The sequence below is a fragment of the Drosophila miranda genome, chromosome 3, assembly GCF_003369915.1.
Source record: "Drosophila miranda strain MSH22 chromosome 3, D.miranda_PacBio2.1, whole genome shotgun sequence".
Taxonomy (NCBI): Eukaryota; Metazoa; Arthropoda; class Insecta; order Diptera; family Drosophilidae; genus Drosophila; species Drosophila miranda.
In genome coordinates, this window is record NC_046676.1 from 19,032,035 (window position 1) to 19,049,955 (window position 17,921).

A 17,921-nucleotide genomic window follows, 5' to 3' on the forward strand; every position below is an offset into this window, starting at 1 on the left:
GGGGATGCCAAACCTAAACAAACCGGAAGGTTGCCAGACTGCCGCACACAGATGTTCGCATTGAACTGTGTGGCAACCATTGCAAGGTGCGCTGCACGTGTTTCAAATTCGCGTGTGTTGCTTGTTCATTCCCGGGTCTGAGCTCTGAAATTAATTCGAAAGCAGTTAAAAGTAGCTCGAAAGAAATAACAGTATCCGAATACAGTTGACCGGCTACCAAGGCAATGGAGGTAAATGCCATCAAGCTACGATTTTGTGCACAGCGACTTCTGCAGTTGACTGCCAACGAGCCCCAAGACAATTTGTTTGTTCAAAATTTACAGAAGTTCATCAGAAAGAAGGTAAGTGTATGATCATATTTTAATAAAAAACACACTTTACTTTACAAACCTTTGCTCCACTTTAGAAATATGTGCCTCAAGACGTGGAACGTCTGTTCTGCAGTCTCAGCGAGCAACTTGCGTGTCCGGCCTACACCGTTCCCTTGGCAGTGAGCTTTGAGGAGCAGCTGTTGCTGCTCCTTAGCATGGCCCTGCGATGGGACTCAGCTGGAGACGATATCCATCAATATCATAAGGAGTGCATCGCCCTGTCAAAGCTAATAAACTTCTCTGTGGATGCGCAGAGGTGAGTAGAGGTCCCTGTATCGGATGACCAGTCTCAAAAGCACACATTCCCTCTGACACCCGTATAGGTTTGCAAAGAGCTACTTCCACAACAAGCCAGCACCGTTCGAGAAAAGCCAAAGTAATTCCAGCAGTGTCCCCAGCAAAAGGGCAAAGAACGCAAAGGCCAGCCAAAAGTTAGATGAACTGGAGCTCTTGAAATGTTGCTACCAGTTGCTGCGAAGTGACACGTCCTACTTCCGTGAGTTGTGGGACTGGTCCGGCTTCATTGCCACCTACTCTCACCTCGAGACCCCCTGCCCGATGATACAACTCTACTGCAACTACATCATGGCCATGCTCACGAATATGAACCCAACACAGCGGAATGCCCAAAATGCCAAGATATCCACAGAAGCACAGCTCCGATTTGAACGCGAGAAGGAACAGTCATGGGCCGTAGCCAAGCAGGCCGAGGGCTGCTGCTATTCTCCCGAAGACGAAACGCCTGAACAGATGCTGAGCCTGAGCCCCAACCAGAGTGTGACCAACATTGAGGGCGTGCTCTTGCCGACATTCAACAAGAAGAATCAGGAATTCTATGCCAGCACTGACGGCTGCTACGATCGCATTGTAAAGGTGGATTCGACGGTTGTAAATCTACGGAGCATTGCCCTCGGCGTCGCAGCGGCCAAGCCGATTTGCCTCTCCGGTCCTGTGGGCTGTGGCAAGACCACGCTTATTGAGTATCTGGCCCGCAAGACGGGACGCATTTGCCCCAAGCCCAAGGAGATTGACACTCGCGAAAAGGCGCTGCGAAAGGCTGAAGAGGAGGACAAATTGTTGACACCAAAAAAAGGAAAAAAGGGGAAAGAAAAGAAGCGGAAACTGGAGGAGGACCTTCCCATCGACCAGGCATTGCTGGATCTGGGTGAAACGTCGCAAAAGCATGGCTTTCTACGGATACAGCTGGGCGACCAGACCGACAGCAAAATGCTATTGGGCCAATATCGCTGCACAGATGTGCCTGGGGAATTCGTTTGGCTTCCTGGTGTCCTCACGCAGGTGAGAAGGAATTGATTAAACTGATCGAGGGTTCTATTATATGAATGATTATTTGCACTTTTAGGCTGTCATGCATGGCTACTGGCTGTTGCTGGAGGATCTGGATGCCGCCACCCAAGACACCTACACAATTCTGAGTAGTTTGCTGGAGAGGCAGTGCCTGAGCGTTCCCGGCTTTCGCGACTCTGTGAAGATTGAGCCAGGCTTCCAATTGTTTGTCACAGTGCGGTAAGAGTCCATGAAGCATTCAAAGCATTTTTATCCTAAACATTTTCTCTGTTTTAGGACCAACAAATCGGCCAGCAATTCGGGACAGAAATCGCTCTATTCGCTGCTGGATAAATATCTGTATACGATCAACGTTTTGCCGCTCTCCCGCAACGAGCTGTGCAAGGTGGTCAGCACCAACTATACCAAGCTGGCGACCGTCGCCAATCGAGTGGTGGACGTGTTCCTTACCTTCTCCAGTGGCAATCACATGGCCGCCGACAATCTGCGTCAGCAGGAATCGAACGACAAGGCGGACAACACGGAGAAGTACGTGGCGCTGCCCTTTGAGCAGGTCACACTCTCATCCAGTCCCAACTCGGGCCGCCTGGTCTCGACCCGGGATCTGGTCAAGCTGTGCCAGCGTTCGAATGCCCAGTTCTCGGTGACCAGCGCCGAGTGTGCCTACTTTGTGTTCCAGAATGCCGTCGATGTATTCTGTTCGTATCTGCCGCAGAGTAGGGAAAAGATCACGCTGATCACGAGCATCGGCGCCAAGTTGGGCATCATTCGCTCAAGATGCGAGCATTTCGCCAATGAATATAAACCGGATGTGGATTTTGGACTGGAGATTATCAAGATCGGACGTGCCAGTCTCCTGGCCAAGTCCGAGCTGCTGTCCAATAATGAGAATGGGGAGCAGCTCCCAGAGCAAGACCTGAAGCGACAGAAACTAACCGAGCAGACCAGGAGGGCCATCGGCCAGACCAGCGTCAAGCGTGCCACCTTCTCGTTTACACGTCTCGCCAGCTGCATCTTGGAACGGATTGCCGTCTGTGTGAGCCACTCGGAGCCCGTGCTGCTGGTGGGGGAGACGGGTGTGGGCAAGACCTCCTCCGTGCAGTATCTGGCCGAGCGCACCGAACACAAGCTGGTCGTCGTGAACATGAACAACCAGTCGGATGTCTCGGATCTCGTGGGCGGATTCAAGCCCGTCGAACTCAACTACGTGCTGTCGCCGCTGCGCTGCGAATTCGAGCACTTGCTCTGCGAGACCTTCAATGCCGAGAAGAACATGCAGTTCCTCCGGATCTTTGCCACGCATTACAACAGTGGCCGGCACAGTGTCATCATACGCACGATGATCAGCCTGTGCCATCAGGTGTTCAGGAACACGGATCTAAAGAGCCACCAGATGGTGCCGCGTTGGCGCACGCTTTGCGAGAAGCTGCAGAAGCTGCAGACACAGCTGGACAAGAGCATTAACATTTCGTTTGCCTTCATACCCGGTTCCCTGGTGAACTGCATTAGCAAAGGCGAATGGGTGCTGCTGGACGAGATCAATTTGGCATCGGCCGAAACCCTGGAATGCCTGTCGACCATCCTAGAGCCAGAGGGATCGGTTGTGCTGCTGGAGCGGGGCGATTTCATGCCCGTCAAGCGGCATCCGGACTTTCGCATCTTCGCCTGCATGAACCCCAACACGGACATTGGCAAGAAGGATCTGCCCGTGGGCATACGCAATCGATTTACCGAATTCTTTGTGGACGAACTGACGACGGACGCGGACCTCAGTCTGCTGGTGAGTGACTATTTGGCCAACACGGGCATCCAACGGAAGTCCGTGCACAGCATTGTTCAGCTCTACAAGTCACTGCGTCGCCTCTCCGAGCTCCAGCTGAACGATGGCCTGGGCAATCGTCCCGTCTACTCTCTGCGCACCCTGTGCCGCAGTCTGCGCATCTGTGCTCGGAATCTGTGCGGCTCCATTGAGCGGAATCTGTACGAGAGCTTCTGCCTGAGTTTTCTCACCCAGCTGGATCCGGAGTCGCATCATGTGGTGCTGCTGCTCATTCGGAATGCCCTGCTGAGCAATGCCAAGGCCGTGCTTAGCAAGCAGCTGCCCCGATTGGGAGAGAACTATCTACAGTTCGAGGGCTACTGGATACAGCTGGGGGGCCTGGAGCAGCAGTCCTGCTCCCACTACATCCTCACGGAGAGCGTCCAAAAGAATCTGCAAGATCTCGCGCGCATCATATCGATTGGCAAGCTGCCCATCCTGCTCCAGGGACCCACCAGTGCCGGCAAGACTAGTCTTATCGACTACGTGGCCCGCCGAAGTGGCAATCGCTGTCTGCGCATCAACAACCACGAGCACACCGACCTTCAGGAGTACATTGGCACCTATGCGGCCGATCTGGAGGGCAAGCTCACTTTCCAGGAGGGGGTCCTCGTGCAGGCCATGCGTCAGGGTTTCTGGATCATCTTGGACGAACTGAATCTGGCCTCCACCGACATTCTGGAAGCGCTCAATCGCGTGCTGGACGACAATCGAGAGCTTTACATTGCCGAGACGCAGACACTAGTGAAAGCCCATCCGAATTTTATGCTTTTCGCCACACAGAATCCGCCGGGACTCTATGGCGGTCGCAAGACCCTTTCGCGTGCCTTCAAGAACCGCTTCATTGAGCTGCACTTTGCAGATATTCCACGCGTGGAACTGGAAACCATACTCGAGAAGCGGTGCCTCATCCCGCCCTCGTACGCCCGGAAGATGGTCCAGTGCATGACGCAGTTGCAGCACCACCGCAAAAACACCTCCAAGCAGGTGTTTACACTGCGCGACCTCTTCCGCTGGGGCAACCGATACACGCACGCGGACAAGTCGCTGCACGATGATCCCCGATACGACTGGAATCAGCATCTCGTCGAGGAGGGATACCTGGTGCTGTCCGCGAAAGTGCGGACCTCCGACGAGCACCAGTTGATCGAGCGGACGCTGCACTCGAACTTCAAGAAGACCATCGACCATCAGTTGCTCTTCGACATCCAAACGGCGAGCGAGAGCTGCTCCCCCGTGAGCAGGCGCATCCTGCAGGCCATACGCAACTTCAAGCTGCGCGGCGACATCGTGTGGACGAGGAATATGACGCGCATGGCCGTCCTGACGGCCAAGGCGCTGGAGTTCGATGAGCCTGTGCTGCTCGTGGGTCCCACGGGCTGTGGCAAGACCACTGTCTGCCAGCTCCTGGCCAGCATAGCCGATGTCCAGCTGCGGATACTCAACTGTCACATGCACACGGAGGGAGCGGACTTCCTGGGCGGTCTGCGACCCTGTCGCGGCCAGGATAGCACGCAGCTCTTTGAGTGGGCCGACGGACCGCTAATCTACGCGATGCAGGAGGGCTCCTACTTCATGGCCGACGAGATATCGCTGGCCGAGGACTCGGTGCTGGAGCGTCTCAACTGCATACTCGAGACGGAGCGCACTGTCCTGCTGGCGGAGAAGGGGGGCGTGAATCCCGACTCCGACTCGGCCTCGGACTTTGTGGTGCAGGCCAAGGCGGGCTTCCAGTTCCTGGCCACCATGAATCCCGGCGGGGACTTTGGCAAAAAGGAACTCTCGCCCGCACTCCGGAATCGCTTCACCGAGATCTGGTGCCTGCCTTCCGACAATAAGGCGGACCTCATCGAGATCGCCCACAACTGCATGTCGCGACAGGACAACGGATCCAGCCGCAATGTGGCCGAGTACCTGGTGGAAATAGTCCTCCACATGCGCCAATCGAACGAAAAGTTTAGGTTCTCAGTGCGCGACATCCTCGCGTGGGCCAACTACATTGCGAGCAATCGGCACCTGAGCTTCGCCGAGCGGGCCATCTTTGGGCTGGAGACCATCTTCCTGGACGCCCTGGAAATGCTGCTTCACGAGCCCCAGGCCCAGGTGGAGCAGCTGAAGCGACGTATCATCGAGGAGGCCATCAAGCAGGCTGCTCTGATCCTAGACGAGCACTTCACCCTCGAGGATGTGACCCTGAAGCGGGGCGATCAAGTGGAGATGGACGCCGGTAGCTTTGGCCTGCGACCCTTCTACATTGCTGTGAGCCAGGAGCGCTCATCGCCCGCCAAGCAGGATGCCCCCTTCTTCTTTGATGCCCCCACCACCAAGCAGAATCTATTCCGGCTGCTGTCGGCGCTCTCACTGCAGAAGCCCGTGCTGCTGGAGGGGCCGCCGGGCGTTGGCAAGACATCGATTGTGGAGAGCATCGCAGCGGCCATTGGCTATCAGATTGTGCGCATCAATCTGTGTGAGCACACAGATCTGGCCGATCTCTTTGGCACCGATCTGCCAGCCGAGGATAATTTGCTCGAATCCAGCAGACAGGAGGCGTCGAAGGCCGCCATTGGCAGCTTTGTGTGGCGCGATGGCCCCCTCTTGGCCGCTCTGAAGGCGCACAATACCTGGATACTTCTCGATGAACTGAATCTGGCGCCACAATCGGTGCTCGAAGGACTCAATGCTGTGCTGGATCATCGTGGAGAGGTGTACATTCCCGAGCTGAACAAGAGCTTCCATTTGGCTGGCAGCACGCGCATCTTTGCCTGTCAGAATCCCCTCAAGCAGGGCGGCGGACGCAAGGGTTTGCCTCAATCCTTTCTCAATCGGTTCACCAAGGTCTACCTGCGTAAGCTAACCACCGAGGATCTTCTGCATGTGGTTCAGGTCAAGTACGGCGCCTACTTTGAGCAGCTGGGCAGCCACTTCCACTCGCTTTTGGACCAGGAGGCGAACCCTGTCCAGGGCAACCTCTTTGACCTGTACAATGGCAAGGGAACCGAAGAAGAATCGAGGAAAGCCTTCGATTTGGCCGCTCGTCTGGTGCGCTTTTCGGAGCAGCTGGACGGAGGTGTGGCCACCATGGAGTTTGCCTACAGGGGCGGACCGTACGAGTTCAATTTGCGCGATATCCTGCGCTGGTGCGACCTGCTTCACAATCCGCAAACGGGCTACATCATCAAGCCGGCGATGACTCAATCCACCTTTCGGACCGCCTTTCGCGACTTTCTTCTCACGCTGTATGAACGCATGCAGCTGGTCTACTATCAGCGGATGCGCTGTGACCAGGACAAGATCTACATACGGAATGCCTTCGCGAGTGTGTTCCAATGCGATGCCGATCAGCTGAATGCCGTGGCCGAGGATGTGTCTCTCTACTGGACGGCAGACAGAGTGTATCTCAATGATGTGGTGCTGCAGCGAGAGCAGGACGACAGCCCAGACATGGATATGGCTGTGCAGCAGCAGGAGCACACTGCTCCCCTGCTGCTCCAGAGTCAGCGACAGTTGCTCAAGCAAATTGTCGAGACGGTGCACATGGAGAAGCCTCTGCTGCTCTGCGGGGCCACGGACAGTGGCAAAACAAAGCTGATTGACGCACTGTGTGTGCTCTCAAATCGGGTGTGCAATACGGACATCATCGATGACTCTGTCACGGGCAGCTTCCAGCAGGTAAATGCAAATGGAATCCGCTTTCAAAAGTCTCTTCTAACGCCTTCCTTTGTTCATAGATCGATCTAAATCGACATCTGGAAGCCATTTACAAGCGAGTGGAGACTCTAGTCTTCGCCTCAGTGCAGAAGGCATTCGTGCAGCGTCTACAAACAGACTTCGTGGAGCAATTATGGAGCTGCTGGAGCAGGTACAATATGCTGACGAAGGTGACAGAAGGTGAGTGGACAAAGAGAGAGGAAGACTCCACTTTGGGCTAACTCTTGAATGCCTTTCAGTAGAATCCCAGCAGCACGGCAGCGTGGCCGATGAGCTGCAGTTTTTCGGCATGCGTCTGCATGCGCTCGGGCAGATCATTCAGAAGCTGGAAGCGACGCCGCAGAGCTGCCAAGTTGAGGCGTTCCAGCAGATGGGTGAGATCGGGTCGCAGTTCATGCTGCTCCAGGGATACATCAAGAGTGCGGAATCGCTCAATACAGGCGGCTCCTTCGAGTGGGTGGACTCCCGCATTGTGACAGCACTGAAGTGCGGTCAATTCATGTTGCTGGAGCACGTGAATCTCTGCTCCTCGGCTGTTTTGGATCGCCTGAATCCGGTCTTTGAGCCAAATGGAAATCTACTGATTGCCGAAAAGGGCATCAGTGCCCAGGACACAGCTGAGGTGGTCGAAAAGTCACCGAACTTCCGAGCCTTTCTCACAATCGACCCGAAGAATGGGGAGCTGTCGCGGGCCATGCGCAATCGATGCGTGGAGCTGTCGTTGTGCCGGAACGAATACACTACGGACGACATGCGGGCCTTTGTCCACGGCCAGGGCGTCCACCAGACGGAGGCCATTGATTGCATCCTGGACATACATCGCGCCATAAGCGGACTGACCGAGTTCAACGGATACTCCATCTCGCACCTGACACAGTTGGCCTTCCTCAGCGCCGCCTATCGACGCATCGGCTACCACTTGAAGCGGGCCATCTACGTGGCCGCCATGGAGGTGTATGTGTACGCGGCTAGCACGGATCTAATGGGCTACGGACTTTCCTACTACCAGAACAAGCTGCGCGAAGTGGTACTCGCCCGAACGGAGCTCTACAAGGGAGTGGCAACCGAGGGAAATGAGGAGGATCTCCTCAGCGATACCATCATAAGCACGGGAAATCTCAGTTCCCTAAAGCTAATCAAACTCCAGGCGGTGGCTCTAAGAGTGCTGCTCCGCGCATTGTCCCTGGAGGAGACTGAGTTGCCCCAGCAGCAGCTCGCGGCGCTTTTCCATCGAATGGCGGCGCTGGACTTGAGTGGACTCAATCTGCAGGAGGTGTGCCGCCACTTCATCTACATGCTCTATGAGTCGTCTGCCTCTGGAGACTTCCAGATGCGACATCTCTACCTGCAGCCGTGGCTCACGGAGCAGTCAACGGAGGTCCAAGACTTGGCGAATAAACTATACGCCTGCTTAGGCGAACAGGCTGCCGGGGCACCGGCAACTCCTCTGTCGAATCTGCCATGGAACAGGAAGCTCTTTCCTCGTCTGCGCGACTATGCAACGGCGGGGGAACTGGCATCGTCTGCTGATAGCCTAACGATCAGTGCCTCCCTTCTGGCACGACTACTGCTCAGAGACGTGCCCAGCCCCAGCCAGGGAAATGCTGCCCCCAGGGTGCAGCTGATGGACGCCCTGCAGTATTCGCAGGCTCTGCAGGAGCAGAAAGTCACAGAGAAGTACGCAAATGACTTCCTCTCGAATCTGGCGCGCTTCCTGGAGGCGCTGCATCAGGGATTGCTGCAGGATTTGGCGGCAGCCCGCTTGGATCTGCCACAGTATGCACAGCTCGTGACGAGGTTCCACTGGTTCAATCGCCTGCTGGCCACGTGCCGGCAGCAGAAGCTGCTCTACAACAATGAGATCTTTGTGCCGCTGATGCACAAGCTGGTGCTGCATTTCCAGTGGCTGCAGAAGCATCTGCTGGCCCCCCTATGGAAGGACTTGAGCGGACAGCCAGCACTGGCGCAAAGTGTGCAGAAGCTGCTCGGTTATGTGGAGGAGACGAGGCGTCCCCTGAATATATCCTGCAAGATATACAGCAAACAGTTTACCCAGTTCCAGCCCCACTATCTGGATAGTCAGGTGAGTAAATCGGCCTCCCTGGAGATCTCAAAATGTAATTATTCTTTTGCGTAGATCAAACTGCATCTGGATCTGGAGCAACTGGAGCGGGACCTGAGCGTGGTGCCACGTTACGGTAATTTGGAGGAGACTGTCTGGCTTAGACGATGGCTGGTCCTGCAGTCGGATGAGGCGCACAAGTGGCGCTCGTTCCAGCGCACGCATACGCAGGGGATTGCACTGAAGGCATTCGAGCTGAGCGAATCCCTGATGAATGCCAATGTTCGGCTACAATCCTCGCTGCAAAAACTCAAAACGATGCTCAAGGAGGCCACAGAAAACACTGGGGAGACCGGACTATCCATAGACATGGACCTTGACGGCCTCAAGGCTCTGTTGAACGCGGAAGAGCAGGAGGAGGAACAGGTGGAGCAGAAGAACCAAGCAGATATTGGTTCGCCGCAACTTTTGATGGCTGCCCTAAGAGAGTTTTTCATGGAGCGCCTGTTGACTGGCACGCTGCGAGAGGACTCTGAGGACCAAGTGAATCCCATGTACACGGACCAGCTGCTGACGCTGAACAGCCATATGTGGCAGTGCCTCAACACGCTGAACAAAGTCACGCACGTGCAGATCCGTAGTGTCTGGCGGGAGCTGTGGCAAGAGTTGGATCATTTAAAGGATTCTCAGGACTTTGCGTCAGTTCTAGAGAAGATGGGTGGCAGCTACAAAGGACTGCGCACGTATCAACGGCAGTACCGTAACGCCCTGCAGTGCTACCAACTGGATAATCTCTCCACGCGCCTCGACTGCGTGCGCGGACCCTCCTCCGATGAGGAGAAGGAGCTCTCCAGTCGATACAGCTATCAGGGTCCCGCTTTGACCAGTGTCCTGCTGTCGCTCATTTGCCAGAAGAACGGCCAGCTGCGATCGGTGCCTATCAGTGATCTGCAAACGTGGCGCTGTTCGCTGCAGCAGACGCGCCAACTGCTCTGGGGGAACGCCCCGCTGCTGGCTCCCCGCTACAGTGGCCGGGCCAACAATTGCCGCCAGACCCTGGAGAGTGGCAGCCAGCTGCTGAAGGAGCTGGACTACGTGACGCACCTGAGTGCCGGTGCACAAAAATCGGACGCGGGCTTCGAGAACTGCAGAGTGGAGTTGCGCGCGATGCTCGGCCAATTGCAGTCGAGGAGCGATGATGCCAGCTTTCCAGAGGATTCCCTGACAGCCGCCTTCGATGTGGCCTTCACGAATGCTCTTGTGGGAGCTCTCGAACTGTGCCTGCTCACCCACGCCCCGCTGATCGATCCCGTGGAGAAGAATCGCCTGAAAAACCAGTACATCACCGAGGACATTGCCTGCCTGCGGAACCTGACCACTGCCTACAACTTTATGGGCATCATTATGGATTACCGCCACTTTGGGGAGGAGATCCACACGGAGCTGGTAACGCGCCTGCAGGCGGCACGGCAGCGACAGCAGAAGCTCTCCCAGAAGCTTGCCCTGCGACCCGAGCAGTGTCTGTACGCCGCTCTCGTCCAGGATCTGACGCACTTCCTGCAGTCGAACGGCGACTGCCAGACGCTGTACAACATGCTGCGCGTCGTTCGCTCCGATTGGATTGGTTTTACGGGGGCCCAGGCGGCCTCCAGTGGACAGCAGAAGAGCAGCAGCGAGACGCTCGGCAAGCTGCAGCTGTGGCTGGCCAATGCCCAGAGATTCGTCCATCACACCCTGTCCCGCTACACCGTCTACTACCAGGACTTTGTGGAGCCCATCAAGTGCGCCGTCAATCAGCTGCGGTTCGGCCTGGAGACGCTCAAAGTGATATTCGCGCGTGTCCAGAAGGCGGGCAATGTGGCCCAGGCGGAACAGTTGCAGCAGACCATCGGCGAGATTGTGCAGTTCCCCTCCCAGCAGCCGCTGCGCATACGGAACAGCCACCTCTACGGACTGCTCGCCGAGCTGCCGCACTCCGAGCACGAGTACTTCCGCCTGCTGAAGGCCAAGCTGAGCGAGCTGCGCAACTACATTGCCCTGGCCTCGAGCATCGACGAGGAAAGCTTCGCGGCCTACGACGACGCCTTGAGCATCTGCAACCAGACCTGGCAGCAGGAGGAGCAGCGTCGGTGCCAGCTCAAGGCGGAGGCGGAGAGCCTGTACGTGACCAAGAGCCGGGGCGGTGTCGACAGTGAGGAGTTGGTAGAGCTGCAGGAGATCGAGCAGAACTTCCCCACGAATCTGGAGGAGGACTTTGCCGAGTTTCTGGCCCAGCCCACGCTCGAGCAGGTGCTGAAGCTCGACAAGAAGGCCGACAGCAAGGCGAAATTGTCGCAGATTGTGGCCGAGCAGGATTACTCCTTCCTGGCTCGCAATTTCATCGAGGTGATGGCCCGCCACACTCCCGTCTACTACCGGGAGCAGCCAAAGGACATAGCGGCAGCAGCAGCAGAGCTGCATTTCCTGTCGCCCTACCAGGCTCGCTTTCAGGTCTTTGCCCATCTCCACGGCCACTACAGGACCGCACTGGGCGCCGCGCTCGATGAGCGCGCCTGCAATGGCCTGGCCTTTGGGCTGGCCCTGCAGCAGCGCCAGCTGCGTGACATGGATCTGCAGGAGGAGGCGGGAGCTCAGAAGCCGTACGACTACTACAAGGACTCGAACATAGCCGAGGTGCAGGGCTGCATGGACGTGCTGGGACGCATCGACAGGCGCGTGGTGGAGCAGCTGGAGCTGTACCCAGAGCACGCGGGACTGGCGGATATCCGCCTGGTGATTGCTCGCATCCGGAAGCTGCCCGCCCACGCCTGTGTGGTGCGCTTCAATACGGGCTTCCAGCTGCTCCGCCAGAAGGTGGCCCTCTGGAACGAGGTGGCGCACCGCAAGAACAACCTCGTCACGGAGGAGACGGAGGTGGCAGAGTTCGTGCAGCGCTGGACCAAGCTAGAGCTGCAGCACTGGCGCCAGTGCCTCAATCAGACCGCCGAGCAGGTGGAGCTGCAGGCGCATCGCTACTGGTTCTTCATCTACAACCTGCTGCAGCAGTTCATCCAGCAGAAGAAGCTGGACCAGTCCTATACGGACATCAGGTTTGCCGAGCAGCGCTTCGGGCAGGATCAGCTGTTGGATGCCCAGGACTTGGGCGAGGCCAGCCGCGTCGAGCTGCCCCAGATGATACGCATCCTGCGGCAGTTTGTGGAGGCCTCCTCTTACGGTGACTTCCACGTACGCCTGCAGCTGCTGCACGGCTTCGAGATGTATCTGCACAACGTGGAGCGGGCGGGGAAGATTGAGGGGTTGCCGCCACTGATCGCCGCGCTGCACAACCTTCAGCTGTACTTCTCGCAGTTTGCGGGAGAGGTGGCGGAGAGCGTGAAGGCACGACGGGCGCCCATCGAAAGGAAACTGCGTGAATTCGTGAAGATCCAGAGCTACAGCAAGGACCTGAGCTACTTCAGCATGCGGAATAATGTGGCCAGCGTTCACCGGAACCTCAACAAGTTCCTCAAGGAGTACAAGCTGGCGCTGCTGGCGAAGATCAGCGAGGTCTTCCAGCCGAAGGACGCTACCGCCAAGGACTACAGTTTCGGCAACGACAACGCCAAGAATCAGAGACACCTCAACAAGATAAAGTCCCTCCTCGCGGACCAGCCGGCCTGCTTCCTGGCCAGCGAGCAGCTAAGCGACAGCTTCTCCATCCGCTCGGAGCACGTGGCCGACAATGCGCTGTTGCAGCGCCTGGAAAAGCACTTTGCCACCGCCCGCCATGTGGTGGAGGAGACGCTGGCGCATGTGCCCTACGGCGAGCTGATCACAGAGCTGGACGAGCTGCTGTCCGCCCAGCTGGAACGCTGCGAGCATCTACGCGCCCTAAATGTGGACCGCAGTAAGGAGCGGCCCCAGCAGAAGCTGCAGGCCAAGCAGATCCTTCAACAGAAGCGCAAGGCGCTGACGGACCTCTTCAAGACCCTCCATCGGCTGGGTATCAGCTACAAGACGGGCCTCATGGAGCTCTCGCTGCGCACCGAATTCGAGGACTTTAGGCTGCCGCCCTACTGCATCCGGGCCATGCTGCCGCGGCTCCATCCCAGCTGGCAGCATCTGAACGAGAACCTAGACCTGTACTTCATGAAGAGCGTATTCAAGCTGAAGCTGCTGCAGAACATCATGCTGACGCCGCTCTCGGAGCTGGGGCCGCCCAATATCGAGCGTATCAAGGGCTTTGCCGTGGACATGTTCCTGCTGGTACAGCAGCAGCGCCAACAGCTCTCCGATGGCACACGGCAGCTGCACGAACTGCGCAACGCTCTGGCCAGTCTCCGGCAGGTGGCCGATGCCAGGGAGCGAGCCGAGAGCGATCTCCAGTCGCTGGACTTCTCCCGCAGTGCGGATGTGAGCGCAGAGATGAGACAGAAGCTTTGCCAGATCCACTATGTCCTCAGGCAGTGGCAGCTGCTTCTTAGCTGTGCTCCCCCAATCCTCTCATCGGCGGAGGTCAATGAGCACCGGGCCCTGGATCGGGCAGTTCCTCTGGCCCAATCGGAGGTCCTGCAGCTGTCCGGCCAGATCCTGGGGAGTAGCCAGAAGCTGCTGCACGAGCTAAATGCCAGTAGCCTCGAGTACGTGTCCACCGACAAGATGGAACACTACCAGAAGGGCTACCGTCAGATTCTCGAGACCATTGAGAAAATCCTCGCACTGCTCCGAACCGAACAGAATGCACTTCTGCCCGTGGCTCAGCCACTGGTAGAGCTGCTGTCCAGACTTAAGGCGGAGACATCTACTGAGCTCTCGCCGGGGGAGCAGGAGCCCATCGATGTGGCCAATGCGGATACGGAATTGGCCAACATTGCCCACTGCGTCCTGCTGTCCCTGCAGAAGATCTATAAGCAGCACGCCCAAGCGCAAGAGAACGGCAAGGAGCAACAGGAAGAGCAGCAATCGGAAGCTCTGCAGGAGCAACATCTGAAGAAGTGTCTTACCAGCGATCTGGCTACGGACTGGCAGCTCCTGAGCCTGCCCCGCGTCCTCGAGAAGCTCTCCAATGTGCTCCTGGTGCTGAAGCACGCCCATCCTAGCGCCGAGAAACTGCTGTGCCTGCGTCGCGCCGTGTCACTGATCCCCATCCTGGACCAGTATCAGCTGCTGGCTGACTACCTGCTGCTGCAGCAGCTGGGCACGCACAAGGTCTCGGCCAAGATGATGTCCGTGATGTTGACCATATTCGTGGAGATCGGCAGCAGGGGATTCTGTGTGCCGAAAGACCTGATGCAGGACGAAGAAGGGCAGTCGCAACAGGACTCGAAGAACGGCGAGGGCTTCGGCCTGGAGGATGGCACAGGGGAAAACGATGCCTCGGACAAGATCGAGTCGGAGGATCAGCTGGACGATGCCAAGCGGCCGGAGGATCGCAAGGACGAGGGCGACAAGCAGGAGCCCGACTGCAAGGAGGAGAAGGGCATCGACATGAGCGACAATTTCGATGCCGAAATGCAGGACGTGGAGAAGCCCGAGGAGGACGACAGCGGCGAGTCCGAGGAAGAGGAGGAGCTCAACAAGGAAATGGGCGAGACGGAAGAGGGCGCCGAGAAGCTGGACGAGCAGATTTGGGGCGACGACGAGGAGAAGCCCGAGGAAGAGGAGCCCGAACTGAACGAAGAGGATCAGGGCAAGGGCAGCAAGGACGAGAAGGACACGCACAACGATCTGGATACCAAAAACGAAGCCGCCAAGGAGGATGGCCGGGATGAGCACGAGAAGGACGGCCTGGATGCCACCAACGAGCCCGGTGACAGCGAGGACAAGCGCAAGGAGCAGGCCAAGGACATCGAAGACATGAAGGATCCGGAAATGGATGAGGAGCAAACGAATGCCATGCACAACGAACTGGAGGAGCCCCCAGAGCCAGAGGAAATGGATCTGGGCGACATGAACAACGTCGACGAGGGCCACGACGAGGCGGAGGAGCCAACAGACGAGAATCCCTTCGACATCGATGCCATGAAGGAGAACATGCAACCAGCCGAGGATGCCGACGGCGATGCAGAGGAAGACTACAAAGAAGAGGACGCCCATCCGGAGAGCGATGACAGCGACTCCGAAGAGGAAACGGAAGCGGGCAAGGATGCTGCCGATGCTGGACAAAATGGTCCAGAAGACGAAGGTGAAGACGTCTCACCGGACGATGAAAAGCAGGAGCCCGAGACCCAGACGCGGGGCGAACTGGAACCCGAAGAGGAGGAAACCCCTGCCGATGCAGAGGATCCAGATGAGGGCGAAAAGCGCGAAGAGAAGCCGGAGCAACACGCACAGTCGCAGGACAAGTCCAGCAAGGAAGAGAATGTGCAGTCTGTGCCCGAGACCGAGAAGAGCAGCTCCGCGGATCAAGTGCAGCAGCCCCAGGATCAGGATGTTAAGCAGGAGCAAAAGATGGACGAGCAGGAAACGGGCGAGGAGAAGGATGGCGTTGGCCAGGCCGAGAACGATGTAAGTGCGCACTCGGAATATACTTCAGCGTAAATAAACTCCTTCGCTTATCAACCTTTGTAACCCTTTGCAGACCAACGATGGCGGCCACCAGGGCGTTGCCGAGACCCAGGAGACTGTGTCCCAGGAGGAGCGCAAGAACGAGAAGCAGACGCAGGAGAAGCGCAAGCAGGGACGCACCAACGAGGAGCGCACTCTGGGCAAGCATCAAAGATTCCCTGATTCGAAATTAAAGTCTAATCTGATTCATTTTTAACAGGAGAAGCGGAGAAGAATAAATTGAAGCAACTGAAGACCATTGATCAGATGAAGGAGTCCAAAGAAACGGAAGAGTCCGAGCAGCAGCAGCCGGACCAAACGGATCCGGCCGAGGCAGAGGAGTACCAGCATGTCAAGGACCCGAAGAACAGTGACAAGACGACCTTGGACAATGCCACCGAGGAGCAGTCGAAGAAGATCCAGCACCAGGAGGAGGATGAGGTGCCCAACGACGAGACAGAAGCGGAGAATGCCGATGAATTGATGGAAACCGAAGAGCCAGCAGCCGACCAGGAGGAAGATGCACAGCTCGAACAGCTAGGAGCGGAGAAGACGGAGCAAAAGTCCGACAAACCCTCCAAAACCGAACAGTCGAAGGATCGCCTGGAGACACCCGAAGGCATGGAGATCGAGGGAGAGGTAGTGGCCACAATGACAGTGCCTCGCAGTGCTGAGACGACAGCGCATAGCAAGTGAGTAGATTCGACACATTTGAATCCCTGAATACCCCTGATGGCAATCTCTGATTGAACAGCATCGAACTGCTGATGGACAAGAGCGCACAGGCTGAGGAGCTAAGTACGGGACAGCAGATGGAACTGCGGCAGATGTACCAGCAGCAGTTGTCCACATTCCGCGGCGTAAGTTTGAGTATTCCTCTGCGTAATCTCCCTTTTAACCGCGCCTCCCTTTTTATACAGACGCAACCGCAACACGAGGACTACGAGAACTGGCAGAGCATATCCAGTCGCATGACCCAGAATGCCCGCGAGCTCTGCGAGCAGCTGCGCCTTATATTGGAGCCGACGAAGTGCACACGCCTGAAGGGCGACTATCGCACCGGTCGTCGTATCAACATGAAGAAGATCATTCCCTACATTGCGTCCCAGTTCCGCAAGGATAAGATCTGGCTGCGACGCACTAAGCCTGCACAGCGGGACTACAAGATCACGATTGCCATCGACGATTCCAAGTCGATGCACCACAACAATTCCAAGACGCTGACCCTGGAGGCCATCTCACTGGTCTCGCAGGCCCTGACGCTGCTGGAGAGTGGACGCTTGAGCATTGTCTCGTTCGGCGAGGCACCACAGATCATCCTTAACCACACGGAACAGTTCGATGGCCCGCGATTGGTGAACGCCCTGAACTTTTCCCAGGACAAGACGAAAATTGCCGGACTGTTGGACTTTATGCGCACCGCGAACGCCGAGGAGAGTGGCTTGGGCGGAGACAATGGACTCTTTGAAAATCTGCTGCTCATCCTCAGCGATGGCCGCAACATATTCAGCGAGGGCGCCCAGAAGGTGAAGAGTGCCATCAAACTGGCGCGACTGCAGCGCATCTTCCTGGTGTACATCATCATTGACAATCCTGATAATAAGGTAATAGGACCAAACAAGGATTTCACTGCACTATGTACTAATCACACACTCCTTCTAGAACTCCATTCTGGACATACAGCATGTGGTCGTGAATGCGGATGGTTCGGTGAACATCAGCTCGTATCTGGACAGTTTCCCGTTCCCCTACTACGTGATTGTCAGGGATCTGAACCAGCTTCCGCTGGTGCTCAGCGAAGCCATGAGGCAGTGGTTCGAGCTGGTGAACAGCGAGTGAAGGGTGGTCTATAGGGTGGAACTATAGATTGGTCTGTACAGAATGCACTTATCATGAAGATAGTTATGTTTTCCTTTATTGACACGTTTTTAATAGGTTTAAGTAGAAATGTTACATCAGTAGATAAGCTCTATGAAAGGCCGCCCTTATGAAGGGATTCACGTAGTTTTATGAGCAAAGATCGCTGTCTTATCGTTATTATTATCTTGTAGAGTTTGCAATAAAACACCACTTCAACTTATCGTTGAGTTATCTACAGTTATCTTTGAGTGTCACAAAAGTTCGATGC

At 56.5% G+C, this 17,921-nt stretch overlaps 1 protein-coding gene across 3 annotated transcripts; it reads left to right on the forward strand.

The window, feature by feature from the left end:
- Positions 1-38: 38 nt before the first annotated feature.
- Positions 39-17,890, forward strand: LOC108158696 (midasin). Of its 3 annotated transcripts, none has more exons than XM_033391591.1 (13): positions 39-341; positions 407-627; positions 695-1,670; positions 1,735-1,898; positions 1,956-7,167; positions 7,227-7,386; positions 7,446-9,289; positions 9,344-15,754; positions 15,828-15,954; positions 16,014-16,485; positions 16,548-16,653; positions 16,714-17,397; positions 17,456-17,890. In XM_033391591.1, exons 1-13 carry the CDS (start codon positions 225-227, stop codon positions 17,630-17,632), a joined length of 16,671 nt encoding a protein of 5,556 aa, XP_033247482.1. In that variant the 5' UTR covers positions 39-224; the 3' UTR covers positions 17,633-17,890. The 3 variants fall into 3 exon arrangements, with proteins under 3 accessions (XP_033247482.1, XP_017146720.2, XP_033247483.1); XM_017291231.2 differs by having other exon boundaries at positions 7,449-9,289; XM_033391592.1 differs by having other exon boundaries at positions 311-341; positions 445-627.
- The last annotated feature ends 31 nt before the right edge of the window (positions 17,891-17,921 follow it).

Bases quoted from the DNA above. Each gene is read 5' to 3' on its own strand.
- LOC108158696 (XM_033391591.1), top strand. From the start codon at position 225: ATGGAGGTAAATGCCATCAAGCTACGATTTTGTGCACAGCGACTTCTG. The intron at 1,671-1,734 runs GTGAGAAGGAAT...TTGCACTTTTAG, and splicing joins TTCCTGGTGTCCTCACGCAG to GCTGTCATGCATGGCTACTG. The intron at 7,168-7,226 runs GTAAATGCAAAT...CTTTGTTCATAG, and splicing joins TCACGGGCAGCTTCCAGCAG to ATCGATCTAAATCGACATCT.